Source organism: Theropithecus gelada, chromosome 9 (genome assembly GCF_003255815.1).
Source record: "Theropithecus gelada isolate Dixy chromosome 9, Tgel_1.0, whole genome shotgun sequence".
Taxonomy (NCBI): Eukaryota; Metazoa; Chordata; class Mammalia; order Primates; family Cercopithecidae; genus Theropithecus; species Theropithecus gelada.
Window position 1 is genome coordinate 44,355,192 of NC_037677.1, and position 27,864 is coordinate 44,383,055.

At 40.5% G+C, this 27,864-nt stretch overlaps 1 protein-coding gene across 1 annotated transcript in view; it reads left to right on the forward strand.

The window, feature by feature from the left end:
* Positions 1–27,864, forward strand: part of ERCC6 (ERCC excision repair 6, chromatin remodeling factor) — an 80,642-nt gene that overhangs the window by 46,670 nt on the left and 6,108 nt on the right. The window contains exons 9-18 of the mRNA XM_025397858.1: positions 8,890–9,060; positions 9,538–9,714; positions 14,226–14,342; positions 16,381–16,476; positions 18,447–18,662; positions 19,103–19,213; positions 19,656–19,775; positions 20,207–20,301; positions 21,531–21,676; positions 21,760–22,467. Coding sequence (XP_025253643.1) covers positions 8,890–9,060; positions 9,538–9,714; positions 14,226–14,342; positions 16,381–16,476; positions 18,447–18,662; positions 19,103–19,213; positions 19,656–19,775; positions 20,207–20,301; positions 21,531–21,676; positions 21,760–22,467 — 1,957 coding nt within the window. The remainder of the gene's footprint in view (positions 1–8,889; positions 9,061–9,537; positions 9,715–14,225; positions 14,343–16,380; positions 16,477–18,446; positions 18,663–19,102; positions 19,214–19,655; positions 19,776–20,206; positions 20,302–21,530; positions 21,677–21,759; positions 22,468–27,864) is intronic.

Here is a 27,864-nt window from a genome sequence, read left to right on the forward strand (position 1 = left end):
TTGCTGAATAAATAATAATCACACAGTTTCACTGTGAATTTGCAGGTTACATTATTGAGGAGAAGCAGCAGTCTCTTAGGAGCTAGTTCTTTCTTTCCTGAGTCTTCTGAGCTCTTGAGTGAGTTCTCAGGGCCCAGGAAAGCAGTGCCGGCTGCAAGGGCTATGGGGTGTTTGCCTCACGGAGTCAGATGCACGGGGACCATGAAACTCCAGGATTCCTGTTGTGTTTGTGTTCATGGAAAAGCAAGCTTTTGATAGAAGTGACTCAAAAAAATCTATGGTTTGGTAGCACAAGTAAGGCGAGATGGAATTTTGCTTACACTGTTATTGTTAAAACCAACTGACTTTGCCCAGAATTTTAAGTGATAAGTGGAAAATAAACTGGATAAGATAATTAATAAATTAGGGTAAATGCTGTGAGTTATAAAAAGAAGTGATTTTTAGCAATATGAAGATAATAACAGTTTAGATTGTTGTCTAGTCAAACCTTAAATGGTTTGTCAAACCTTAAACTATCCTGTCACTATCCTTGTAAAGCATTTGTGGTTCCTTTTTCTTTTCTGTTATCTGTTAACATCTCTTAGTGTTTTGTACTGCAAAATCCTGTAGCAGGACTCATTAGCTGATGTTTGTCTTATAAAGGCAATTTAAAAAAATGTTCTTCCTTTCATTTTCTTTTGGAGTAGTAAAGTGTGCGTATTGGACACCTTTACCTGGATCATAGCTTGCCTCCAGTTCCTTTGTCACCGTAGTTTGAAGAACTGCCTTCATGTAAACCACATACATGGACTCATTATGGAAATAGAATTGACAGTGAACTTGGTGAAATTTGCCTCTTTAACTTTGGAGGGCAAACTTTTAAGAAGAGATATTTCACTTTTGGTTGCAGTGGTTTTACCTTCTGAGGTTGTTTTACCTTCATAGACGCATGCATACATATGGTGGTTAATAATTTTTTCAGTGTTTTACAGTTTACCAAGGACTTTAACTTGAAGATTCTTAATTAACTTTTGAGGAAAAACAGGATTACAGTTTTCTTGTGTTTTTATTCAAACTCTTAACTCTCTTCCTACTGTTCCTTTTCCATTATAAATTATCTTAGATCACTAAAGATGTAAACTGTTAGGCAAAAGATCAAAAAGATGTACTTTTATATGTATCAAACTATATTCTTGCTTAGAAGCGCTATGTTTATTACTTTTTATTAATGTTAATATTGGCTTATTATTTGTGGTGATGACACATTGAAAATGTATTAATAGTTTCTTTCCATAGGCCTTGATATTGACATTTCTAAGATCATAATTTTGGTTTCTGGATTCAACTACTGAAGGGGTATTTGCTTCCTCTGCACCTTCAATCTTCTCTGTATGTGCAGATCTTTGTCACCACACATGCATACCTGCTGGCTTACATGTGTGTTAAATTACAATAGAGTCTGTGTTTCTTATTCATATTTCAAAAGTTCTGTTTATGGTGATTCGTCCTCTAACTCAGCATCTTAATGCCTGACTTCCTTATCAGCTGTGATTGCTTTTTGCAGTGGGTGAACTTTCTGTGCCCACCAGCTGTCCTGTCTAAATTTAATAATGGTACTCTGACATTGGGACATTCAATGCTGGACAGAACAGGGAAGGGAAGAGAATTTCTGTTTAGAAATATTTAAAAGAATAATAATGCCAGAATTGTTTTATCATTCAAGTAGATTATCTTTATTTTCCAAATGCTTTGTTGTAGCTGGTACGACATAAATTTTGAAAAGTGGCCATGCATGGTGGCTCACACCTGTAATCCCAGCACTCTGGGAGGCTGAGGTGGGTGGATCACGAGCTCAGGGGTTTGAGACCAGCCTGGTCAACGTGGTGAAACCCCATCTCTACTAAAAATACAAAAATTAGCTGGGTGTGGTGGCATGCGCCTGTAGTCCCAGCTACTCGGGAGGCTGAGGCAGGAGAATCTCTTGGACCCAGGAGGCGGAGATTGCAGTGAGCCTAGACTGTGCCATTGCACTCCAGCCTGGGTGACAGAGCGAGACTCTGTCTCAAAAAAAAAAAAAAAAAAAAAAAAAAATTAACAATTTTTTATTTGGAAAAATATCAAATGGTCAATTTCTCAATTGAGCACATCTACCATTCTTCTTCCCCAGATTGCCCTTTAGCTTCCCACCTCTCTCACCCTTTGATGCTATGTTATCTTTGTTAATAGTCTTTGATTGGCAGCATAATTTAGAATTGTCAAATGCACACCCAGCAGCCATGCAAAAAAATATACAGCTGATAGTTTCAACCAAATGATGAAATCTGATAAAGAAATTTTTAGGCTTCTGAATCTCTTTTAATGGTCACTTGAAATCTCATTTAATAAAAGTTCAAGATTTCCTTTTTCTCATTATATTTTGTGATCTTTTTTTCTAGTATAGAGCAACTTTCATGTGAGTTGATTAATATTTATTTGTTAAAACAACCAGAAACACTGCATTTCAGGTGTTTGATGTTGCTAGGGCTCAAAAAAAAAAAAAAAAAGGATGTTTTTAACTAACCTTAAAAAGCCAACTGTTTTCTTGGGGAAAGAAAATATAATAAATGAAGAGATATAAAGAAGGCAGTCTTGTGATACCTATCCCATAATTCACAGTAGGTGGTGACATCTTTAGCACTGTCTTGTAAAGTTTATTTAATGATTAAGGATCCTTTTTTCAATTTATTGCAAGATATATAATGAGAAATTGCTTATGTTCTGAAACAGTTGTCTCTCTCCTACCTTTTTTTGCTATGTAAGCTCTAGTAGTTCTGTAACATCTTAGGTAATTTAAAGAGTTTTGTTTCATTTTAATCAATTCATGACATGTAGATGCATAAGAGTGGGAGAAGCAACAAGAGCATGCAGTTTTAAGTGCATTGGTTTTGTGCTTATAAGACCAGGGTTTGAATCTTGGATCTCCTGTTTTATAACTTTGCAAGCTTGGGCGAGTCACTTGCCTTTCTGAGCCTGATTTGATCACCTGTAAAACGGTTAGTTTTGGTAAACTTGTGAGGACTTTTTGGGTTAATATGTATGTATGAAGAGCTTATTGTGGTCCCTAATAGTAACATTTACTCAGGTAATTCTTGCTGTTGTTAGAAACAAAGAATATTTAGGCCTCTTCACCTCAGAGGTTGGGAAAAGAAAAGATGCTGAATGAGGCATTGCTGATTGACTCAATATGTAGTCTAGAGAGAAGGTACACATGTACTTTATCAAAAATGTTCGTGGTCATTCAACATCACTTAGACCTTTTATTCTCGTGTTCAGATACATTTGGCCCCAAATGGAAACAGTGAAGTGCAAGGTGTGGTTAAACAAGCAAATAATGGCCCAGCGCGGTGGCTCATGCCTGTAATTCCAGCACTTTGGGAGGCCGAGGCGGGCGGATCACGAGGTCAGAAGATCGAGACCATCCTGGCCACATGGTGAAACCCCGTCTCTACTAAAAATAGAAAAAAATAGCCGGGCATGGTGGCAGGCACCTGTAGTCCCAGCTACTTGGGAGGCTGAGGCAGGAAAATGGCGTGAACCTGGGAGGCGGAGCTTGCAGTGAGCCGAGATCACGCCACTACACTCCAGCCTGGGCGACTCCGTCTCAAAAAAAAAAAAAAAGAAAAGCAAATAACACAAAAACTTGGCCATCTGATGAAACTCCCGTCAACATGACGTTCTTTAAAAGGGCCTGTTTTCTGAAACTAGAGCAAAAAGACATGGCTTTTTAAAAAGCTAGACGGGAGTAAAAAACTTAAAAAAAAAAAAAAAAGCCACATTATTCCTCAAGCATCTGAAATATTTCAGACACATTCTAAGTGCACGAATTATAGTAGAATGCAAAGTGGTATCATTCCTATTAACTTTAGAGTCAGTGTATACACCTGATAGAAGACATGATAGATGCTGGGCTTGTTCTGCGAGGTATGTTGTAAAATTGTATTGCTGGAGCCCCTTTTTTTTTTCCTTATTGTCAGCACAAATCCTTGTTTATTAAAGATTTAGCTTGAAGGAAATTTTAATTAATTACAGGTGCAGTAAATCCTGCCTAGGAAGCGGCTGTACTGTGTTTCCCGTGAATGGCCTTCATGTGCCTGTGCTTCACTCCTCTCCCCGCCGCCTGACAGTGTGATTTATGGCTGTTGTTTTCCACCAGTCCACTGTTTGCCCTCTAGGAGGGATTGGTCTCTTGAGCCTGCATAATAACAGCAGCACTTTCACAGACATCTTTTAATGACAACAGCACTGCATTCAGTAAGTCAGGCTAATTGCAGATGTACCCTATTAATTGCAAAAACTAGGAGAGGTTACATATTTTACAAGCTTTTAATTTGAAACCGCCCGAGATGATTTGTCTTAAGTGTTTGGATAGAGACGTCCATAATATTCAACAATTCACCGTTATTGAAACTCCAGTCTAGGCAGCTATAGAATTCTGTGATTGAATCAGGTGATAATAAATGATCTTAGATGGGGTTTTACCCAGTGGCTAAGTGGAGATTATATTTTCGGTTGGGACATTTTGAACAATTTCTTGTTCTTTTTACATAAGCATCTTTTAAATTCTTGTTAATCATTAATACATCTTCCTGAACACAGTCGAAGTTTTGTATTTCTATAGCTAACATTTCTATACCTATAAAAGTATTTAGAATTTTCCAAATAAACTTCAATCCTTAAACAAGCATAAGAAACTAAACATCATTCCAGTGGTATACATTTGAGAAGCTTGGTGTCTCCTTTGATAACTATGGGAAAGCTCCAGCTACACTAGGTGATGTCCAGAATTCATTTTGGCTTTGGCTTCTAAAGGTCGTAGGTCTGACCAGGTGAGGTGCTGGAGGTGGACGGTTTTTCTCTGGGCAGACTGCCTTCTTCACTGGCACCAGCAGCTGAGTGGGGCTGGTGCGAGGGAGTCCTGAAGAACCCGTATGTGTGTTTTTAAGGCCGTTGTGCACTCCAAGGTGTTTATTGCTGTATTCTTGTGAGGTCAGAAGTTAGGAAATGGTTCTTTCAGGTGTGGCCTTCAATATGGTATTGTGCAGGTGTTGAATTCTGTGAATGGGAAGATGGAAGAGGAGTAGTCATAATAGTAATAAAAATATGGCACACACCTGTCAAATTATTAATAGGTCCAGGCATTGTGGTTATTCTCTGCAGCAATTGTATTAACTCTTTGAATGTTACATGAATTACAACATATGAGAAGACAATGTCCCTTCTTTATTTTGTTCCTTAAGATTTTCTTAGCCTTTCTTGTTGTACCCTTTTATACTCTGTTGAATTAAAACACATTTTAATCCTAGTTCTTTAAGAAGATACAAAATTACCATTTTTTGAAGATGTTGAATTTTATAAAATTTATATGAGATGATTGTGATTACATGAATTATGTTAGGCTTCCTGATAGCTATTCTTGTATTCCTGTGATAAGCCTTATTAGGTTAATATATTACTAGGTTTTATCTGTAAAGTGGTGGATCTCTAGTTTAGAGGCGTGTATGCACACATGTAAGTGTACTGTGTCAGTTTCGAAAACAGGGTTTGCTAGCCTTGTAACAATGATTTGGAATCCATTCTTTTTCTGTATTTTGGAACAATTTCAGTAATAGGATCTATTCCTACTTTACTCATAAAACCCCTTTGGGTCTGGTAGACTTTTGGTAAGAAGAGTGTAACATCTTTTTCACATTGTTCAGTATTGGTTCGTTCTGTTGGTCTGATTTTTCTTGGGCCCATTTTGGCAATGAACTTTTTAGCTATCATATCTGTCAAAATGTTCAGATTTTGTGGCATGTATATTGTTCAACACTTTCGTATTCTCTACATCTGTAATTGTGTTCCTTTAACATTTCTGATGCTGTACATCTCAGTCTGTTCTTTTGACTTACTTTTCAGAGGTTGGTTTGGTTTAGTCTTTCCAAAGGGTTATTATTTGCTTCATCAATTCTACCAGTTTTTTTAGTACCCACTAATTTTTATCCTACTAATTTTCTTATTTTCCTTTTTTAGCAGGCTAAGTTGACTGCTCATTTTGATTTCATCTTTTCTTAATAGAGTGTTTGTAAAGATTGAATATTCTTTGTATAGTCTAAAGTGCTGCTGATCACAGTTAAAAGGAGCTCTGATGGTGATACTCAAATCCTTTGCATCCTCTTTTTAAATGTTTTATTTTCTTTGATCTGACTCTCTCTCAGGCTGTGGTCCGCTCTCTGGGTAGGCTGTGGGTGTGTCAGTTTGACAGCTCTAAGGGCTCTGCTTTTGTGTTTATTGCTGCGCTTTTTGGTAGGTAAAGGTTCATGGCTTTTTTTTCTTGTTGTGGCATCTCCATTAAAATATAAAATATCCCTCTTTCTATTTACTCCTTTTTGTTTCATATTTATATTGCTAATCCTGCCCTTTTTTGGTTTGCATTTCTTTGATATATCTTTGGTAATTCCCATATTACAACTTTCAGTACCAGTCTGATTTGGGTCTCTTTTAAACAGAAGGCTAAGTTTTTGCCTTACCCAGTGGAATGTCTCACTGTTAATAACCCACTGTCATGTGGTGGGTTACCAGGTTTAGTCTGAAACCTGATATCTTGTTTTCTGTTTTCTGTTGTCCTGATTTTTGCTATTTTCTATTATTTTCCCTTGTAATGGTTTGAGAGTTCTACATTCTATTTATTTTCTAGTATTTATGTGGAAGTAGCAACTGTTACTCAGTAATCAGCTTAAAGTTTTGACAAATGTATTTTAACATATTTTTCTGACATGGTTAAGAATTAAACTCTATCAATTTCCTGTGTCCCATTCTACCGTTGGACAGGGTGGAATTTTTAGTCCGCTTTTATTTTCCCTTAATCTCACTGCAGCTTTTATGAAACTAAATAGGAATTACAGTAACACTTAAAAATATATACCTTTTAATATTTTAGATCATTTCTTAACAGTTTCATTCATATTTAAGTGTTTAATATTTAGGCTTTATTGTTATGCTTTAATGATTTATTTTAAGAAATGGTATGTATATTACATATAATCTTCTTTTTAAATTTTTTCTTTTATATTTTAGTAGGAGGTAGTGTAGCCTAATATCAGTAGTACTAGCTTTGGATTTGACTACCTTTCTCCATTTGAATTCTGACTCCACCACTTAGCAGCTGCATGACCTGGTACATTAGTTACCATCTCCAACCCCAGTTCCCTCATCTGTAAAATGGAGTTAGTGATGGCCCCTCTGTCCTTCCTTGGGAAGCTGCTGTGAGCATGGGCTGTGGTGAGGATGCGAGGCGGGAGCATTGCTGTCTTTCTTCAGGTCACGGCGTCTGTGCATGCCTGCCTTTTGTCCATGACTGCGCCACTCCACTGTCTGGGTACAGTGCACGGTAGCTAGCCAATCTGTTGGTGACTGATCTTCCAAGTCCTTCCTATCTGAAGCTGGAATTTGTTTATTTTCTTCATCAAGCATGACTGCTAGTTTGGATTGATGTAGAATCTATGGTCACCACTTTTCCTTCTTAGAATTATGTAAAGATTTTCCTCTTTGCCTTCGGACATTTTTAGTGCTGCAGAAAAGATGTCTGATGCAGGCAGTCCTTTTCCTCTGTAGGGAATATTTTCTTTTTCTGTTTCATTCTGACTAGAATGTATGACACTTTCTTCTTATTTTTAAAAGTATTTTTCTCTTTTGAGTCAGGATCTCGTGCCATCGCCCAGCCTGGAATGCAGTAGTGAGATCATAGCTCACTGTAGCTTCAAACTCCTGAGCTCAAGGGATCTTCTTGCCTGAGCCTGCGGAGTAGCTGGCACTGCAGCTGTATACCACCATGCACTGCTAATTTTTTTATTTTTTGTAGAGACAGGTCTTGCTTTGTTGTTCAGGCTAGTCTTGAACTCCTGGCCTCAAGAGATCCTCCTCCCTCAGCTTCCCAAAGTGCTGAGATTATAGGCATAAGCCACTTTGCCTGGCTGTTTTTATTTATTTTTGGAATTCAGACATCTAGTAAGCTACGTCTACAGATATGTCTTTTTTTTAGTGTCTCTGCCTGACACTCTGGGAGATGTTTTGTTCTGTAGATTCAAATCTCGGCTCCATTTATGGAGATTGTTTTCTATCATTTTCTTTTTTTTTTTTTTTTTTTGAGACAGAGTCTGACTGTCACCCAGGCTGAAGTGCAGTGGTGCCATCACCGCTCAGTGCAGCCTTGACCTCCTGGGCTCAAGGGATCCTCCCACCTCAGCCTCCTGAGTAGATGGGACTACAGGTGCTTGGCACCACATCCAGCTAACTTTTAAAAGTTTTTAGTAGAGATAGGCTTTCACCATGTTGCCTAGGCTGGTCTCGAACTCCTGGGCTCAAGCAATCCACCCACCTCAGCCTCCCAAAGTGCTGGGATTACAGGTGTAAGCCACTGTACTGGCTTTTTTTCTATCATTTTAAAATCATTGCTTTTATATCCTTTCCACTCAGTCCTGGAATTCCTGTTATACATTGTTAGAGATCCTAGATTTGTCTGCCGTGTGTCTTTGGATTTTCTCTTATTTTCTTGCTTTTGTTTTAAATTAATATATTTTCCATTCACATTGTTGTTTTAACAAGGATGGACACAAAGGATGTTTTGAAAAAATAAAAATAAAAATTTAATATATGTATATATTTATATAAATATGTATTATAACTTTGTCATCTTTTTGAGAGTCTCCTTCCCCCAATAATGACTGTTTACTACTTGCCAGGTTAACAAATACACTTCCAGTGCTGATAATGTCTATGATTGTGCATGTTATGTTTGTATTTATGCATTTTTATAAAGTGCTTTAGATTGTGTCATGATTGAAAGGGTGTCACTTCTTATTTAAAACTGACTTTACCATTTTATTATGGTCTTAGGAGAAACTAATTCGAGATGTTGCTCATTGTCATGGAATTTTGATCACATCTTACTCCTACATTCGACTGATGCAGGATGACATTAGCAGGTATGACTGGCATTATGTGATCTTGGACGAAGGACACAAAATTCGAAATCCAAATGCTGCTGTCACCCTTGCTTGCAAACAGGTATGACCTCTTATAACAAGGGAGATTTCCAGGTGGAGAAGAATATTTAATTCAGAATAAACGATCTGCTTTTAGTAACACATTTATTAATCTTTTCTTGTGCCAACTGCACAAGGAATTTAAAATGTGCATTTTCGTTAATGCAAAGAACTCCTTATTTTTGCCCTTGATCATGTCTTTAATTCTGATTGTTCACGTTATTTAGTGTCTCTTGTAGGGCCCAGTTGTTAGAATGTAACCAAACCCAACTCTATAGTATTCAGCTTCAACAATAACAAAAAATTCTTTGTAATTTTTTCATCTAAATGTAATTAAGGATTTTTAATTGCATAAAATGTGTATGTTTTAGAGAGTACCAAAATGATGCAAGAATAATGAGTAAATGTGTAAATAATATTGCAGAGGAGCGTTTTGGGGTAGGAATGGTGATTGCTAAAAGGTAAATTTAATAAAAAGGTGTTTCCTTTCCTCAAATAGTTTCGCACCCCTCATCGGATCATCCTGTCTGGCTCACCAATGCAAAATAACCTCCGAGAGCTGTGGTCACTCTTTGACTTCATCTTCCCGGGAAAGTTAGGCACGTTGCCTGTGTTTATGGAGCAGTTCTCCGTCCCCATCACCATGGGGGGATATTCAAATGCTTCCCCAGTACAGGTAATATATTAGGATGATAATACTTTTGGCAGTTTAGTATTTAAAATGCTCCTATTAAATACTATAATTTGTAGCCAAGTCATTCAGAATGTGAGAAAGATGGCCAGGCTTATAAATTGGTATCTGATAAAAAAAATCACAAAATTATTTTTGCTTGATCGTATTTTTTTACTTAAAACATCATGAAAAATATTCACAGAGAGGAAAGCCCTAGAATAAAATATCTCTTTGTTTAATGGAAATTAAACAGTTTTGGCATTGTTCCTGGGATGTTTTAGTCAGACAACAAATTTTAAAAAGATGTCACATGTGGTCAGAAGAGCAGTTAGAAATTATGAAACAAGGACAAATCATTTGGAACAGCATGTAATTTAGTTCTGCAAATTGGGGTAGTGCATCTTATAAAGTAGTGGAGAAACTTAGAAACACCAGGAGGATCGGACTGTTCAGGGATGATTTAATGAGACATGGCCCTTAACCTGATTCTGGGAATGTAGGCCATGGAGAGTGAGGGCATCCTTGATTAGGGCAACAGTGTGAATGCAGCCACCTTATGTGGCTGGGGGCAGTGAAGAGACCCACTTGACTGGATCGGAGATGCTTGTGGGGGCATACCTAGAAAGCTGTGGATGCCAGAACTGAAGGGCCTTGAAAGGGAAGCAGTGGCACTCAGGGAGGACTGGGCTACTGAAAGTGTCTGAGCAGGACTCTGGAAGATGCTGGTTCTCAGGGGTTCGTCATGCTACAGGGTAGTCACAGGAGGGAGGCTGGCACTGAGTGACCTGCAGGAACCACTGGGGTGAGGGCCATGAGGACCTGTACCTGATCTTGGGTGGTGGTCTGAGAAAGATGGTGGGGCAGGAGACTCAGGTGGCATTTTTAGGCAGAACAAACAAGGTTTGGAGGCTGATAGGATCGAGGAGATGGAGTAGGGGCTAAGCTTGCTGTGAATGACTGACTGACTCCTGAGGTTTCAGGCCCGGGCACCTGATGGAATGGGGTGGTCACAAGCAGAAATGCCAGGAGGTAAAGTTAGCCACAGGGCAGTTTGTGGCTTGTAGGGCAGGCTACAGCCTGGATGGGAGGCAGGGTTTCTCGGCAGCCCTTCTTGGGTTGGCCTGTGCCTACCAGGTCATGGCTGAGCCAGGGATGAGACTTTCCACCAAAAGAGAAGCTCTTGTATTTTGGAATATTTAATTAGAAAAAGAATTTTAGACCTTTAAGATTAAAAGATTGTCAGAAACAATTTTAACATCTTTTACATTTTGAGATTGAATTATTTTCAGCTAACTTTTGTAAGGACTCTCTTCTTTCTCTCAATCTCCCGTTATACCATTCTATTTTTTTTTTTAAATTCATTTTGAAATAATTTCAAACTTAACAAAAAGTTGTAAGAATTTTAAAAGAACAAACAAACAAGAAAACCCTCTTAACACTTCACCCAGATTCACTGATTGTTAGCATTTTGCAAACATTTTGCCACACTGGCTTTACTATTCCTCCCCTCCCTCTCCCGCACCTCTTTCCATGTAGATTCACAGCTGAAGTTACTGTTTTCTAACCATCTGAGGGCAGGTTGCAGATCTGATGCCCGTTTCTCCAAATCCTTCAGTGTGTATTTCCAAGAACAAGGATAGCCTCTTACATAGCCAGTGTTAGCAACAAAATCAGAAGGAAGTTTAACATTGATAGGAGTCTGTTATCTAGTCTATAATCACTCATATTTTTTGTCAGTTGTTCCAGTAGTTTCTGTGTCTCTAGTCTCCTTTAATCTGGGACCGTTTGTTTTGCCCTTCATTATCTTGACATTTTTAAAGACTATAGGCCTGTTAGTTTGTAGAATGTACCTCAGTTTGGGTTTGCCTTACATTTTTTCATGATTGGATTCAGGTTATACATTTTGACCAGGAATATCACAGAAATGATGTGTCTTCCTCAGTGCGTGGTATCTGGAGGAACATGCTGTCTGTCTGTCCCACTATGGGTGATGTTAACTCTGATTACTTTAAGTTGGTGTTGGCCAGATCTAAACTCTGTGAAGTTACCACTTCTCCTTTGACATTAATAAGTCATTTATAGAAAAATGATTTGAGAACATGTCATTATGATCTATTTTTTCCTTGAAGTTCTTGTTTCAGGAATCTGTGTACTTGTCTTTCTGCCCTTCCTAGCGGGTGAGATCTTTGAAAGCAGAGCATTGGTTGTATTTGCTCCTTTTTGTTTAAGACCATGTTGCCGGGCACGGTGGCTCAAGCCTGTAATCCCAGCACTTTGGGAGGCCGAGATGGGCGGATCACGAGGTCAGGAGATCGAGACCATCCTGGCTAACACGGTGAAACCCCGTCTCTACTAAAAAGATACAAAAAACTAGCCAGGGGAGGTGGCGGGCGCCTGTAGTCCCAGCTACTCGGGAGGCTGAGGCAGGAGAATGGTGTGAACCCGGGAGGCGGAGCTTGCAGTGAGCTGAGATCCGGCCACTGCACTCCAGCCTGGCGACAGAGCGAGACTCTGTCTCAAAAAAAAAAAAAAAAAAAAAAAAAAAAGACCTTGTTGCCATGCATTATTGAATTCTAAGAAGATAGTCTGTGTGCCGATATTTATTCTGTCATGCTGGTGCTAAAATGATGGCAGGAGCTGGAAACCAGAACCTTCCCATGAAGGTATTTCCAGTCCAGTAGGGGTGGGCACAGGGGAAAATGGCAAATAAACCTGGTCCCAGTACAGGACAGTGACAACTGTGATCAGGGGAGATGCCCAGTGTCAGAGCTTATGGAGCTCAGAAAGGCTTCCTGGAGAAGGGATGACTAAGCTGGAGCCTGAAAGGTGAGGAAGGTGAGGGGGAGCATGTCAGCAGCCCAAATACAGACTGCTGCTGGGGTTGGTGTGCTCAGCTGGGGCAGGGCATGTGAGAACTGAGAAGAGCCTGCAGAGATGCCTAGTTGACCCTCTTCATTCCACACACAAGGTTTTTGATTCCCAGCGTTCTGGTGACTCGCCTAAGGCCACTGTGCTCAGGAAGAGGCAGAACTCTTCCTTGTCAGAGTAGGAAGTAGCGTGGGCATGCTAGGTGTCCGTTTTCCACAGCACTGGGATGTGAGCATTGGTAGAGAAATCTAGCTGGATCCCACCTTGTATTTTTATGAACAGAGAAACAGACTGGGAGCCAGTTGGGAGTGAAACAGAAGATCATCTCCGTGGGGTGGCATGCAGGAAAGAGCAGGAGCCACAGCCCGGCCGCTCCCCAGCCTAGCCCTGGTGTAGTTAACCAGCACCTCCAACCATCATGCTCATTCTTCTGCGGAAGGGGGTGTGGGCGGAGGGAGGATGTGGGGGCAGTTTTCTTTATAGACTGTACATTCATGCTTCCTTGGTGGGACTGTGTTTTTAAATTCTGAAATTTCATCATCTCTGCATCAGAAATAGTAATAGGTACCTCATCATCATCTTCAAGGTGATTTTTATCAATGTCTGAATGGTATATTTAAGGGGTTATATATAAATAAAAGTCATTGATTAGTTGAGCTTTTGTATGTATTATTCCAAGTAAAGCCTATTTTAATATTTATGCACATGCGTTCACACAACAGATACACACACATACATATATGTGCATGAGTGAGGTATTTTTAGCATTCTTTAAAAATATTTTTTAACAAGTTTTAACTTTTTTTCTGTGCGGTCAAGCTCTTTTTTATTATCATTCATTTTACAACTGACTTTCTTAAATTGAAACTTTGGTTGGAATTTTTTTCATGAAATAGTAATTTACTAAGTTGTTAAGCCTATTTAGTTTTTTTTTGAAGTAGCAATAATTTATTGACTGCTTTGCCTGTAAGTGAATTGCAGAGGGAGTGGTTTTCTGGGCTGTGGGGCTTTGTTTTTTGCGTATATTTAGTACTCATCTCATGTGGCCGTGCTCCATTACAGAACCATATGCTGCATTTTAGGGCAGAGTGACCTTTCGTTTCTAGGATCAGAGGGCTCTTGTTGAACTTACTCTTGTAAGTCTCCAGTGGGCACTAATCTCTGCTTATTGGCTGGCTGCTCCATCACTGCAGCTTTTCCCTAGAGTTAGCTTTTGATCTTCAGCTTTACAGAGTGCCTTTGTAGCTTTTGGAGAATACAAGATCATAAACAGAGATTTGTACAAATGCAGTTTTTCCCCTAGGGGTGGTGGTCAAGAACCCAATAAGTCTCTACTTTAGGGTTTAACTGTACAGTAATAATTAAAAGAAAGTGTACAAGAGAAATAAGGCACAAAATTATCAGTTTTGTTGTACATTGTGGTTAATGAGATAATTTTTTTAACTGATAATATTATGAAAGCTACCACCCCTTGGAGTATATGGAACTTATGCTAGCTTTTTCAAACCATTTTGCAATCATTTCCCACTGACTTTGTACAGCTGTTGGTCATTCTTTTATTTTTTTTAAGGAATGGAATCTATTGAGAGGTAAGAACAAATACATTCCTTAAACATGTATGGTATTGTTCTCTGCTCTTTTTAAAGGTCAAAACTGCTTACAAGTGTGCATGTGTATTACGAGATACCATAAATCCATATCTACTACGGAGAATGAAGTCAGATGTCAAGATGAGCCTTTCTTTGCCAGATAAAAATGAACAGGTCTGTAAATCCAGGAGTTAACAAAGCATTCCTAAAGCATAAGTGTGCCTTTCTCTTCACTCTGATTCTCCTCTGTGGGTGAGTCTGGTGAGGTATGATCCTGGAACTGTGGTCAGGCTAGGCCTGCTGTGGCGTCTGCCCTCAGTGGATTCTTCTCTAGTCCACAGGCTTTGACCTCCCTCTTATTGACACATGGGTTCCTACAATTGCTCTTTTAAACATCTCCATTCTCCTTAAGCCCCTAATTCATTCATGCTACAAATTATATTAGGTGCCAACCATGTGCCTGTCATGATCCTAGGCTCTGAGATATAGCAGTGAACAAAGCAAGTTTTGTTCTTGTGGGAACCCACATTTATTCTTGAGGGAGAGTGTCACAGAAACTCTAGAAGATGTCAGGTAGCAGCAGTAAGTGTGGAGACAAATGAAGCAGGGTTGAAGGATAAGCTGGGAATGCTGAGGGCAAGGATTTGGGGAAGTGGGCCATTTATAAGGGATGGTCAGAGAAGACTTTTGATGAACTGACACTTGAGCAGAGGCCTAAAGAAGGCGAAGGAGCAAGTCATATAGGTTTTGAAGGCAGAGCATTGCAGATGGTGGGCTGTGGCAGTGCTTTGGGGCCTCCATGGACAGCAGGGAGGGCAGTGTGGTCAGGGCTGAGAGCAAGGAGGAGGGTAGAAGAGGAGGAGCTAGCTGGGAAGACTGGGGAGGCTGGCGAAGACAGGTGCATGAGCAGAAGTGAAGGCCTGGGCGTCGAAAGGTGAGTAGGGTGACCTGGTAAGGACCCAGTGTGTTTGGCCACTAGGAAGTCATGAGTGATGCCTCAGTGACATCAACAGAGGTGCATGTGAGGCTTGCTCTGTGTGTAGGCTTCAGGAGTGAGTGGAGGTAAGGAAGTGGAGGTGGGGATTGTACCTTATTTTCCCAGGGAAGCCCCCATCTTCCACTTGGAGGCTAACAGGTGAGGCACACTATACTGAGGAGAATGAGTGGGTCTTCAGATGCAGTGCAGAGGTTGAAGCGTTGCCTTCCATCCCGTTCAGGAACCTCTTTCTCTGGGAATAAAGGAAGATGAGGTGGATGCAGAAGTAGAGACATGTTAGGGAGTGAAAACCAGGGAATCATGCCTGATCCTGGTAGGTTCAGGTTTGATTTTCATTTTGTTTTTATTTGTCTGATTGTTTTTAAGTAGAAGTTGAGACAGAGGTGTGGGTGGCTTAGGTGGTGAGGAGCATGGGCACAGTTGCTCTGGGCTTATGGAAGGCTCTGGGTGGGCATGCGTAGAGGACCCCCTGGAGCAGGGCAGGCCATGGCAGGAAGCTGCCGGGTAGGAGCTTTTCTCCAGCAGCACCGGCACTGACCATAGGCCTACAGAAGACTGATGGTTGAGTTGACCTGTATTTGGAAGTTTACAGGGAAGATGCAGGGAGTTGAAAGCAGTCCAGGTAGGTGACAGAGGGGTAGCTAAATGAGCATCCATGGGAATGTAACTGGTGGTAGTGGACTTCACGAAGGAGGGAGGGTTGAGAGGTGAAGGGTCACAGAGCACGATGGCATGGAGTGGTTGGTGCAGTGAGCTGGGAGGATAGGGATTGCCTTCCAAGGTGAGTCTGGTAACTCATGGGCCTGCACTTAGAGCTCCAGGAAAGGGAGAGCTCCAGGTGAGGTTGTGATCTCTGGTCAGGTCTGCGAGTAGAGCATGGCATGGGTCATGGGAGGTGGGATGGTATGAGCACTTGGAGGCTAACATGGAGGACGGTCTGTGCACCTGGGCCCTGAACTTGTTCGTGAGCAGGAAGCCAGTCTTTGGGGACTGTGGGGTGGGCGCTGGAGGTAGATGAGTGACAGAGATGGAGGGGCTGGTGAGGAGGGTATGGTGAGAAGTATTATCACCCTTTGTTGTTTTCATATTAATTATAGGGCTATCATTAAAATCGCATGCATTGTGCTCTTTTGATCGGGAAGTTTTGTTGATATTTTAATTATTTCTGTTATTTTTTTTTTGAAATTATAGTTTCCTTGTTTTTCCCCTCCATAGGTCTTATTTTGCCGTCTTACAGATGAGCAGCATAAAGTCTACCAAAATTTCGTTGATTCCAAAGAAGTTTACAGGATTCTCAATGGAGAGATGCAGGTCAGCTAAAAAATAGAAGCTGGAGAAATGAATTGTGGACCAAGGGAAGCGAGGGAGGAAAAGAAACTAGGATCTATAGTATGCCAGGCTTTTCACATACTGTCATCTCACTTCACTTGCATGCAGTCCTGCATGGTAGATGTGCAGTCAGCCTATGGCCTGGAGCCGTAAGGTGCAGAGGAGTTAGGTAACTGGTGGAAGGTGGAAGGTTGCAGAGCTGTGCACTGTGGATCTGAACCCAGACGCAAATGCAGCTGCGAGCTGTGCAGTTACTGTTACTTCCGATGGTCTTACTTGGTAGGTGGGCAAGTGTCAGGTACATAACTGGGTTTTCCCAGATATTATGACCAAAATTATATATCTTGTGGAGAGGATCGTGAGGATTCATAACTTTTATCAGCTTCCTAAAGGAGCCCTATTCCCCAATAAATGTTTATGAACCATTGCCATATTAGGAACCAGATATAAATCTAGTTCAAATGTCCCTGGCTCTAATACTCATTGTCCCCGGGGTAGGACAGTAGTTTATTTATGGTGATTCTGTTCCTTTCAATTCTGAGAAAGCTCTCTTTCTACTAGTGTCCAGAATTCAGAAGTTCCTAGCTAGTGTTTTCTCCAAAAGACTCTATTAATGTGAGTGTGATTAGGTCATTTCATTTCTTTTAACCATCTCTCACAATTTCTTATTTCATTTCTTATTGGTAGCTACAGGAGGTTTTTTCAGTCATTCACATCTGTTCGTCTCCATGAATCTCCCCTTAACTTCTTCAGGTCTCTCCAAGTTAGAAGGTCTAGATCACACTATCCAGGAGAGAGAATGCAAACTACAGTTGGAATTGTAAATTTTCTAGTAGTCACATTAAAAAGGAAAAAGAGAAACAGGTGAAGTTAATTTTGATCATATATTTTATTTGACCTAATGTATCTAAAATACATTTTAATATGTAATCAAAAATTAAAAATGATTAGCAAGATATTTTACTCCTGTTTTTGTCTTCGAAATTGGGTGTGTATTTTACAAATGCAGCACATCACAATTTGAACTAGCCACCCTTCATGTACTCGGGAGCCACGTGTGACTAGTGACTACTGCATTGGACAGTGCAGATTGAAAGGAAGAAAAATGAGTCACGGATGACTCTGGGGAGGTTTGCCAGTGTTCCTGACTTATTCAGATCATTTATTGTTAATCTGTTTAACTGCTGTTTACTAGTGATAGCTACCCTACCCTTTGATTATTGGCTTAATGGTGATTTCTCCTTTTTTGCTCAAGCTTTTATACCAGTGAGTTTGATTTGAGTCATCCTCTCAAGGGTGGAAGAGCCCCATTATTGAAGTTTTGTTAATGTCCTTTTGTGGGGATGGGCCAGGGGCACTCACCCCTCATCTTCTGTGCCCTTCTGCATGGACCATACTTCATATGTTTCCGATTCGTGCATTTTTCATGCAGTTTTTTTTTTTCCGGATATTATAATAGTCTAAAGGTAAATGGATCCTCAACCTCTGACTCATATTAAACTGCAGAACTTTTAGTGAGGTACTTAGGAGTGTAATATTTAAATGCATTTGATAAGTCACATGACTGATGTCTTCAAGTTTAGGTTGATAGGACATTTCTGATCTATATTTAAAAGGCAAGTTCCTTTTTTATATTAAGTTTATAATGCTGTGAACAGCATGCCTTTTTTCTAGTGAGGGAAAATGAATTGTCAGCAATTGTATATGACCCCTGTAGACGTGTTCAGTCCAGTAGAATTTTTTTGTTTCCGAGAACTTGTTCTATCAGGGAAACAAGATGAGTGAAAGTTAATTTCTCCCAGCTCCTGATAATGCTGTGATTAGAGAAGAAACTAAGAAACTGGTGGAGACCTGTTTTTTAGTCTGTGTTATAGGTTGAATAGCCTCCTTGCCTAGGGAATCTTACTTTACATGGGGTCATCTGAGTGTACATATGGTCTTTTTTATCATAGATTTTCTCCGGACTCATAGCCCTAAGGAAAATTTGCAACCACCCTGATCTCTTTTCTGGAGGTCCCAAGAATCTCAAAGGTCTTCCTGATGATGAACTAGAAGAAGATCAGTTTGGGTACTGGAAACGTTCTGGGAAAATGATTGTTGTTGAATCTTTGTTGAAAATATGGCACAAGCAGGGTCAGCGAGTATTGCTGTTTTCTCAGTCAAGGCAGGTGAGTGCACAGACTTCAGACAGGAAACAGGCTGGTTCTTTATGACAGCCATCAACTCACAAAATGGGATTCAGTCTAGAGTAATGATTCTGAAGCAAGTCTACCACTGATGCTGAGGTGGCAGTCTGCTGATTTCTTTGGGAGTTTAGATCTTTCTCTAGAGTTGGTATCTAAAAGTTGACTTTTTAAAAAAGCTCACCATGTGATTTTGGTCTGCAAGTGAGTTTAGGCCTGAGCTTTGGCTGTTTACAAAAGTAAGAATTAACCATACGGATATACCAAAACTACTATTTTAACAGTTCTGTTTATCTGTCCTAAAGCAAGAAACTCCTTTTAACATAGGCCTGTTGGGGAAAGGTGTGATCATTTACACAAATAGAGAAGCACTCACTGGGAACGTGTATTTGCTTTGCAAATTCTTATCCTCCACCTCCAAACAGATGCTGGACATACTTGAAGTATTCCTTAGAGCCCAAAAGTATACTTATCTCAAGATGGATGGTACCACTACAATAGCTTCAAGACAGCCACTGATTACAAGATACAATGAGGTAACATGTGAATGTAACAGGAAAGTTGAGCGGTGCTGCTGTACATGGAGGGAAAGGACTAAGCGTATCCACACCCTTACCCACCGAAGCAGCGTTGACATCTGGGCTTGGGAGGGGGCCTAAGGGAAGACTTGTTGCTTTTAACTCTGTGCACTTCTAGATATTTGGGGGTGGGGGTGGGCACGTGTGTGTTCAAACAAAGAATGTGTTTTCCACAGAATGTGTTTTCCTCCTAAAAACCCAATTTTTCAATATTTCTATTAAATATTAAAAGTAAAAGGTGTGAAATGAGATTTTGATTCACCAGAGGTCTCTAGGACATTACCATTCCTTGTATTGGGAACAGCCCAGTAGTTCCATGTGTATAGTATGTGGAGGCAGAGGCTGAGAGCTATAACTGGTCTTAAGTGTGTGTGCTCAGTGTTGTGTGTCTTACCTCTAGGACACATCCATATTTGTGTTTCTTCTGACCACGCGGGTGGGCGGTTTAGGTGTCAACCTGACAGGGGCAAACAGAGTTGTCATCTATGACCCCGACTGGAACCCAAGCACAGACACACAGGTTTGTTTTTTATTTTTTTAAGAAAAGAATATGTTAGTAGAAATATAGTTTCATGGTTAGTGCTTGTGACTGTTCTTTGATGTTCTGGTTGACTTCAGAGTACATTTCACATTTTGGTTGTCTACTGTTCTTCAATGTGGAAGAAGACACCCTTCAGAGCCACGTGGACAGGAACCATCTTCAACAGTTTATCCATAGCATTCTTTCCTAGAGTTGGGGCAAAAAGAACATAGGCATAGTTACAAACATTTTTTTCAAGTACAGATGTCAACTGGCTCTTCATCTTCCTGAGTAGGCCTTAGGTGTACTTGACGTCATGAGTCAAAATTCTGACTCTGGGAGTGAAAGGTTGTGACCGGCTAGCTTTGTTTCTTATAGTCAGTGCTTGTCATTGGGAAAGATTCTTGTTGAGAGGTCTCTCTCTGCCACAGGCCCGGGAGCGAGCATGGAGAATAGGCCAGAAGAAGCAGGTGACTGTGTACAGGCTCCTCACTGCGGGCACCATTGAAGAAAAGATCTACCACCGGTCAGTGCACACGACGGCCGCTCTTGGAGTCTTGAGCAGGGAATTTTTCCAAAGTGTTGTTTTTAAAAGTCTTAACATCTTAGAATAATAGTTGCTATAAGTTAAGGTTTTGGTTTTTGTTTTGTACTTTTTCTTTCCCTTTAAAATATGCTTAGATGGCTTACTGTGAGTTGTCAGAAAATGTCTTTGAACCTGATAATTTTTGTACCTTATTCTACCTCAAGAATCACGTACGTGTAAACTTCGTATTGTTATTTGAAAGGAATATTTCTGCCTACTATGGTGTGTTGCCTTCAGAAAAATTTTAAAAAGTGACAAGGTTAAATGTTACCATATTGGTATTTACACATACTATGCAGGTGGGATCAGTGTGGGTGTTCTGGCGGTCTTTGACTCTGATGCCCGTTACAAAGAAGTTGACAGGATGCCTGTTTCTTCCTCTGTCTTTCTGTAATGACTAGGGGATTTTAGACAGTGGTAACTTCAACAGTAGAATCAAGACATTGCCAGCTTCTCCCACTCCCCCACCACAGACTCTCCTTGAGCCATAGCCCAGCTTTTATAGGAAGTTCTATGCCCTTCATCACATGCTGGGAGCATTACATCTTCCTCAAGGGACTGTTGTGTGAGGGTGGAGGACGAGTTGGATCCTGTGAGAATAGAGCTTCCTCTTACAGATTTATGCTTTAGCCAGGAGAATAAATGACAGAGAGGGACAGTGTGGCTGGTGGAGGTGCCTGTTCCAGAGTGGCAGTGGCAGTGGCATGGGGCTTCAGCAGAGTGTGGACCTGCAGGTGGGAGCAGGGAGAGAGAGGTCAGAGTGGAGATGCTGCAAAGCCCAGGTAAGAGAGTTTGCTGAGCCCTATGATAGGAAGGTTCTAGGCAGGGCAGGACCCTTGGTATTCAAGTCAGGGAGGCTAAGAGAGGCTATGAGCCACATGATGGCATGTGAAAAGGTGTTTCTTGAAATGGATTAGATCTTAGAGGTTGAAAAAGCTCATTTGGTGTAAATAATAAGGTATTATTTCTAATTTAAATTCTGCAAGATGTGGGAGATTAACTGATGTATTATATATTTTCTGAATTGTAATTTTCCAAGGCTGAAAATTTGGGGGATTATTTAGCCATTCATGCAGCAGCTATCATATCTCTCTTATATTGCTTTATAACTTGAATTTTTAGGTAGAGCTACACATTGTTTTATACCAGCTTATCTTTTATTTTTTTAGACAAATCTTCAAGCAGTTTTTGACAAATAGAGTGCTAAAAGACCCAAAACAAAGGCGTTTTTTCAAATCCAATGATCTCTATGAGCTATTTACTCTGACTAGCCCTGATGCATCCCAGAGCACTGAAACAAGTGCGATTTTTGCAGGTATTACATAAAATCATTTAATTTAGAGTAATCAATTGCACAAGATGATACAATATAGTATTAGCGGTGTTTTTCCTCTACAGGAACTGGATCAGATGTTCAGACACCCAAATGCCATCTAAAAAGAAAGATTCAACCAGCCTTTGGAGCAGACCATGATGTTCCAAAACGCAAAAAGTTCCCTGCTTCTAACATATCAATAAATGATGCCACATCATCTGAAGAGAAATATGAGGCTAAAGGAGCTGAAGTAAATGTAGTACCTTCTAATCAAAGTGATCCTTTGAAAGATGACCCTCACATGAGTAGTAATATAGCTAGCAATGATAGGCTTGGAGAAGAGACAAATGCAGTATCTGGACCGGAAGAGTCGTCAGTGATTAGTGGAAATGGGGAATGTTCAAATTCTTCAGGAACAGGCAAAAGTTCTAGGCCATCTGGTGATGAAAGCATTGATGAAAAGTTGGGTCTTTCTTACAAAAGAGAAAGACCCAGCCAGGCTCAAACAGAATCTTTTTGGGAGAATAAACAAATGGAAAATAATTTTTATAAGCACAAGTCAAAAACAAAACATCATAGTGTGGCAGAAGAAGAGACCCTAGAGAAACATCTGAGACCAAAGCAAAAGCCTAAGAACCCTAAGCATTGCAGAGACGCCAAGTTTGAAGGAACTCGAATTCCACACCTGGTGAAGAAAAGGCGTTACCAGAAGCAAGATAGTGAAAACAAGAGTGAGGCCAAGGAACAGAGCAATGATGATTATGTTTTGGAAAAGCTTTTCAAAAAATCAGGTAATCCATTTGATACATTTGCCACAGGGATGCTAGGACCAGAAAATGAGTAGGCTGTTTCTAGCAGTAGCAGTCTTTAACTGATGGTGCATAGAGGGCTCTCAGCCAGAAGCGTTTTTCTTCAAAAATTTAGATTTGAAATATATTGACATTTTAAAAATTGTATTTACGCCTCTTTTCTGAAGACCTAGAAGAATTTGAAACTTTGGAAAACGGTAGTACTTACGGCCACTTATGGGAAGTGTGCAATTCCTAAATAGATGTGTACTACCTGAACATTAGTAGGCAGTTACTTTACATGCTATGTGCTACATTAATCTGATTTTCCAACCATAGGAGATTAAAGTAACATTATAAGGGAAAGAGACAGGCTTGTGGCTAGAGACAGACATTCTAGAAGTACGAAAGCTGATAACTTATGTCAAGGGAGAAAAGTTAGGAGATGTAGACTCAACAATTGCTCAAGACCATGGAGTATAGATAGCCCTGCTTAGTGATCCCTTAGCAGTCACTGTGTTCACAATGTCATGACCTTGAGTTACCAAAGATTGCTGCTTATGGCATTCAGTTTAAGAAGGCAGGGTTATGTGTAGCATTTCAGAAAGACTTTTATTTAGCATGGTTAATTTTTTTGTTAATTTCATATTTTGAAGTAATTTCAAACTTAAAGAAATCAGTTTGAATAATATGAAGAACTCTCCTATATCCTTTACCTAAGTTATTAACATTTTTCAGCTTTTGCTTTATCATTCACACACACACCCATCTATGCATACATTGTTTTTTTTGGCAGGAATACCACAGAGGTGATACTGTATCTTACTCAATGCATCTGTCAGGAGACACATGGTGGTTTGACCTAGTACAAGTTAATTTTCAAGATTAAGGTGGAGTCTGCCAGGTTTCTCAATGCTAACGTTAATATTTTTCCCTTTGTAATTAATTTGTACTTTCAAGGAATATGCTTTGAGACTGTGTAAATACCCTGTTTCTCATCCAACTTTTATCCACTAGTTTTAATATCCATTGATGATTCTTTCCTCAGTCAGTTATTACTACAGTGATGGCCAAGTGGTGATTAACATTCTACTATAAGGAAGGTTTTCCTTCTCCCTTATTTATTTATTAATTTATTTTTAGATCAGTATGGACTAATGGATTCTTTTTTTCCATAACTGTAATCCATTAGTAGGGGTATTATGATGCTCATATTGTCTTAGATTTGCCTCGTGGGTGGGAGCTCCTTCAGGCAGGCTCCTTTGTCCCTCTGGTATGTCCCCCCCATTCTTTGAGCACCTCCTTTCTTCTTGGTATACTAATATATGCTGAGCTCAATTGGTATTCTGTGCCAGCCCTGGAATCAGCCATTTCTTCAAGGAGCCCTGGAGAATGGTATTTAGGAACTAGGATCTGGGTTCTCAGAGTGTTCATTGCTGCTAGTATGTCATTGCTTTTGTAGCCAACAGTATCAGGAAATAGATGTATGTATGTGTGTGTATGTGTTTGTTGTGTACATACATATACATACATGCATATATATGCACAACAAATTGCACAGATACACCTATCTCTATGTCTATAAAAACCATGAGTTTGGCTTCCAGCAAAGACAGAATAACATTTATCCTTCCATGTGAAACAATGAAAACAATGACAAAACGTACGAAGCAATGGTTTTCAGGCACCAAAGGGCAGTGATCTCTTGAGAGATGGGAAACAAATGAACTGAACTCTCCAGCCCTGCCCTACTGCCTTGAGAGAATTTTCATGCTGTGACAGAAAGAGGAAGAAACCAGATGGGAGTCCAAGGCAGACCCTCTGTTGAAAAAACAGAGCTGAGCATCAGGGGAGGCCAGGGTGGCTGGCATTCACATAACAGAGATGATAGAGGAGACAGCTCTGCACAGGGAGAGAACCCCACAGGTCTGCAGCATCTCCTTTGGCACTCAGCTGAATACTGACCAGTACATTGTGCAAGAAAACTACTTAAGGTCAGTGAAAAGGCCTTTCCTCTTTAACTTTTTGAATTAGAGGAGAGATGTCTGGTGCTCTCCCATGGCCAGGGATAGTGCCTGTTCCCACCAGCTAAGACTGGAAAAATATTTCATGGGGCATTGGGTATAGGACAGAGTAGGGGGTCTTGCCTCTGTAGTAGGGAATGATCAGCCTTGGAGTGAGCACTGCTTCAGCTCCACCTGAGAGTTTACAGGAATATACAAATACCCAACATCCAACAAGATGAAATTCACAATGTCTGGAACCCAATCAAAAATTACTGACTGGGTGTGGTGGCTCAGTCTGTAATCCCAGTGCTTTGAGAGGCTAAGGTGTGTTGATTGCTTGAGCTTAAGAGTTTGAGACAGGTCTGGGCAACATGGTCAGATCCCATCTCTACAAAAAGTAAAAAAAAATTAGCCGGGTGTGGTAGCACACACCTGCAGTCCTAGCTACCTGGGAGGCTGAGGTGGAGGGATTGCTTGAGCCTGGAAGGTTGAGGCTGTGGTGAGCTGTGATCATGCCACTGCGCTCCAGCCTGGGCAGCAGAGTGAGACCCCATGTCAAAAAATAAATAAATAAAATGTATAACCCAGTTTTTAAAATGGACAAATAATTTGAACAGACTTCACCAAGAAAGATATGTAGATGGCAAATAAATATATGAAACTTGTTAATATTATTAATTATTAGGGAAATGCCAATTAGTACCATAATGAGACACCACTACACACCCTCTAGAATGGCTAACATGAAAGAAGACTGACCATACTAAGTGTTGGTAAAGATGTGAAGCAGTTGGGTCTCTCATACACGCCTGGTGGGAATGTAAAGTGGCACAATCACTTTGGAAAACAGTTTGGCAGTTTCTTAAAAATTAGGCATGCACCTTCCTTACGATATAGCCTTTTCAGTCCTGGATGTGTATTTGCCCAAGAGAACTGGAAAATATGTCCATACAAAGGCTTGTACGTGAATATTCATAGCAGCTTTATTAGTAATAGCCAAAATGTAGAAATCAAATGTCCATCAACAAGTAAATAGTTAAATTAACCATGGCATATCCGTATGATCAAATATTAATCAACAGACCAGGCTTGGTGGCTCACACCTATAATCCTAGCACTTCGGGAGGCTGAGGTGGGTGAATCACCTGAGGTCAGGAGTTCGAGTCCAACCTGGACAACATGGTGAAACCCTGTCTCTACAAAAATACAAAAATTAGGCATGATGGTAGGTGTCTGGAATCCCAGCTACTTGGGAGGCTGAGCGGGAGAATCGCTTGAACCTGGGAGGTGGAGGTTGCAGTGAGCCGAGATCACACCATTGCACTCCCGCCTGGGCAACAGAGTGAGACTCCATCTCAAAATATATATATATACACACACACACACACACTATTCAACAATAAAAGGAAATAGAGTATTGATACATGCTACAGCATGGATGACTTTCAGACTAGTAAGATTAGTACATACTCTGATGCCATTTGCATAAAATTCTAGAAAACAGTCATGACAGAAAGTGGCTTGGTTGTCTGGGGATGGGGTATTTGAGGGTGGGATTACAAAGGGACGTGAGTTTTACAGGTGATGGCTATGTTCATTGTCTTGATTGTAGTGATAGTTTCATGGTATGTACATAATGTCACAACTTACCAATTCTGTACTTTAGCAGTTACTGCATATCAGTTACACTCTAACAAGCTCCAAAAAGCAAAATAAAATGAGGGGATACTGTTGTCTCCAATTTCATTTCAGCGCCCTAGGGCCCTTTCCATGTTTGTAGTTTCCCTCTTCAAGACCTTCATTCACAACGTACTGAGTTACTCCTCAATCCTAGGATACGTGGTCGTTTTTTAGAATTTCTAACCTGAACTACGGCAAAAACAGTTATACTAACTAGAATTCAATATTTGTTTTTATTTATACTAACTAGAGTTCAGTATTTGTTTTTATTTATTTTTGTCTTTAAGTTTTTGGTCAAAACACTTCTTGAGTCAAAAAAAACTTGGTTCTTTTTTCTCTTCTTTGTATTTTCAGTGTGTGCTATCAATTTAAAATATAGTTAGGTTAATTTATTTGTTTGTATTCCACTTTAGGGTTTCCTCCCATCCTTGTTGACTCTATGTTATCTTCTGAGTAGCAACACATTAACATAGTAACAAAAGACAAAATATGCAAAAAGAAATACCAGAGTTGTGTCATCCCCCACCCTGTCCCCACCCCTTCCTTCCCTTTCCAGTCTCATGAGTTTCTGGCATTTCCTTCACGTGTTTCTGTATTAGTCTGTTTTCACACTGCTGATAAGACATACCCAAGACTGAGCAATTTACAAAAGAAAGAGGTTTAATTGACTTACAATTCCACACGCTGGGGAGGCTTTACAATCATGCAAGGAGGAGCAAGTCACATCTTTCGGGGATGGCAGCAGGCAAAGAGCTTGTGCAGAGAAATTCCGGTTTTTAAAACCATCAGATCTCATGAGACTCATTCACTAGTACAAGAACAGCACAGGAAAGACCCGACCCCATAATTCAGTCACCTTCCATCAGATTCCTCCCATGACGTGGGAATTGTGGGAGTTACAATTCAAGATAAGATTTGGCTGGGACATAGCCAAACCTTATCGTTCCACCTCTGACCTCTCCCAAATCTCGTATCTTCACATTTTAAAACCAATCATGCCTTCCCAACAGTCCCCCAGAGTCTCAGCTCATTTCAGCATTAACTAAAATGTCCACAGTCCAAAGTCTCATCCAAGACAAGGCAAGTCTTTTCTGCCTATGAGCCTGTAAAATCAAAAGCAAGTTAGTTACTTCCTGGATGCAATAGGGGTACAGGCATTGGGTAAGTACAGCCATTCCAAATGGGAGAACTTGACCAAAACAAAGGGGCTACATGCCCCACACAAGTCAAATCCAGCAGGGCAGTCAAATCTTAAAGCTCCAAAATATCTCCTTTGACTCCATGTCTCACATCCAGGTTACGCTGATGCAAGAGGTGGGTTCCCATGGTCTTGGGCAGCTCCGCCCCTTTGGCTTTGCAGGGTATAGCCTCCCTCCTGGCTGCTTTCATGGGTGGCATTGAGTGTCTGCAGCCTTTCCAGGTGCATGGTACAAGCTGTCAGTGGATCTACCGTTCTGGGGTCTGGAGGACCGTGGCCCTCTTCTCAGAGTTCCACTAGGTGGTGCCCCAGTAGGGACTCTGTGTGGGGGCTCCAACCCCACATTTTCCTTCTGCACGGCCCTAGCAGAGATTCTCCATGAGAACCCTACCCCTGAGCAGACTTCTGCCTGGGCATCTAGGTGTTTCCATACATCTTTTGAAATCTAGGTGGAGGTTCCCACATCTCAGTTACTGACTTCTGTGCACCCTCAGGCTCGACACCTTGTGGAAGCTG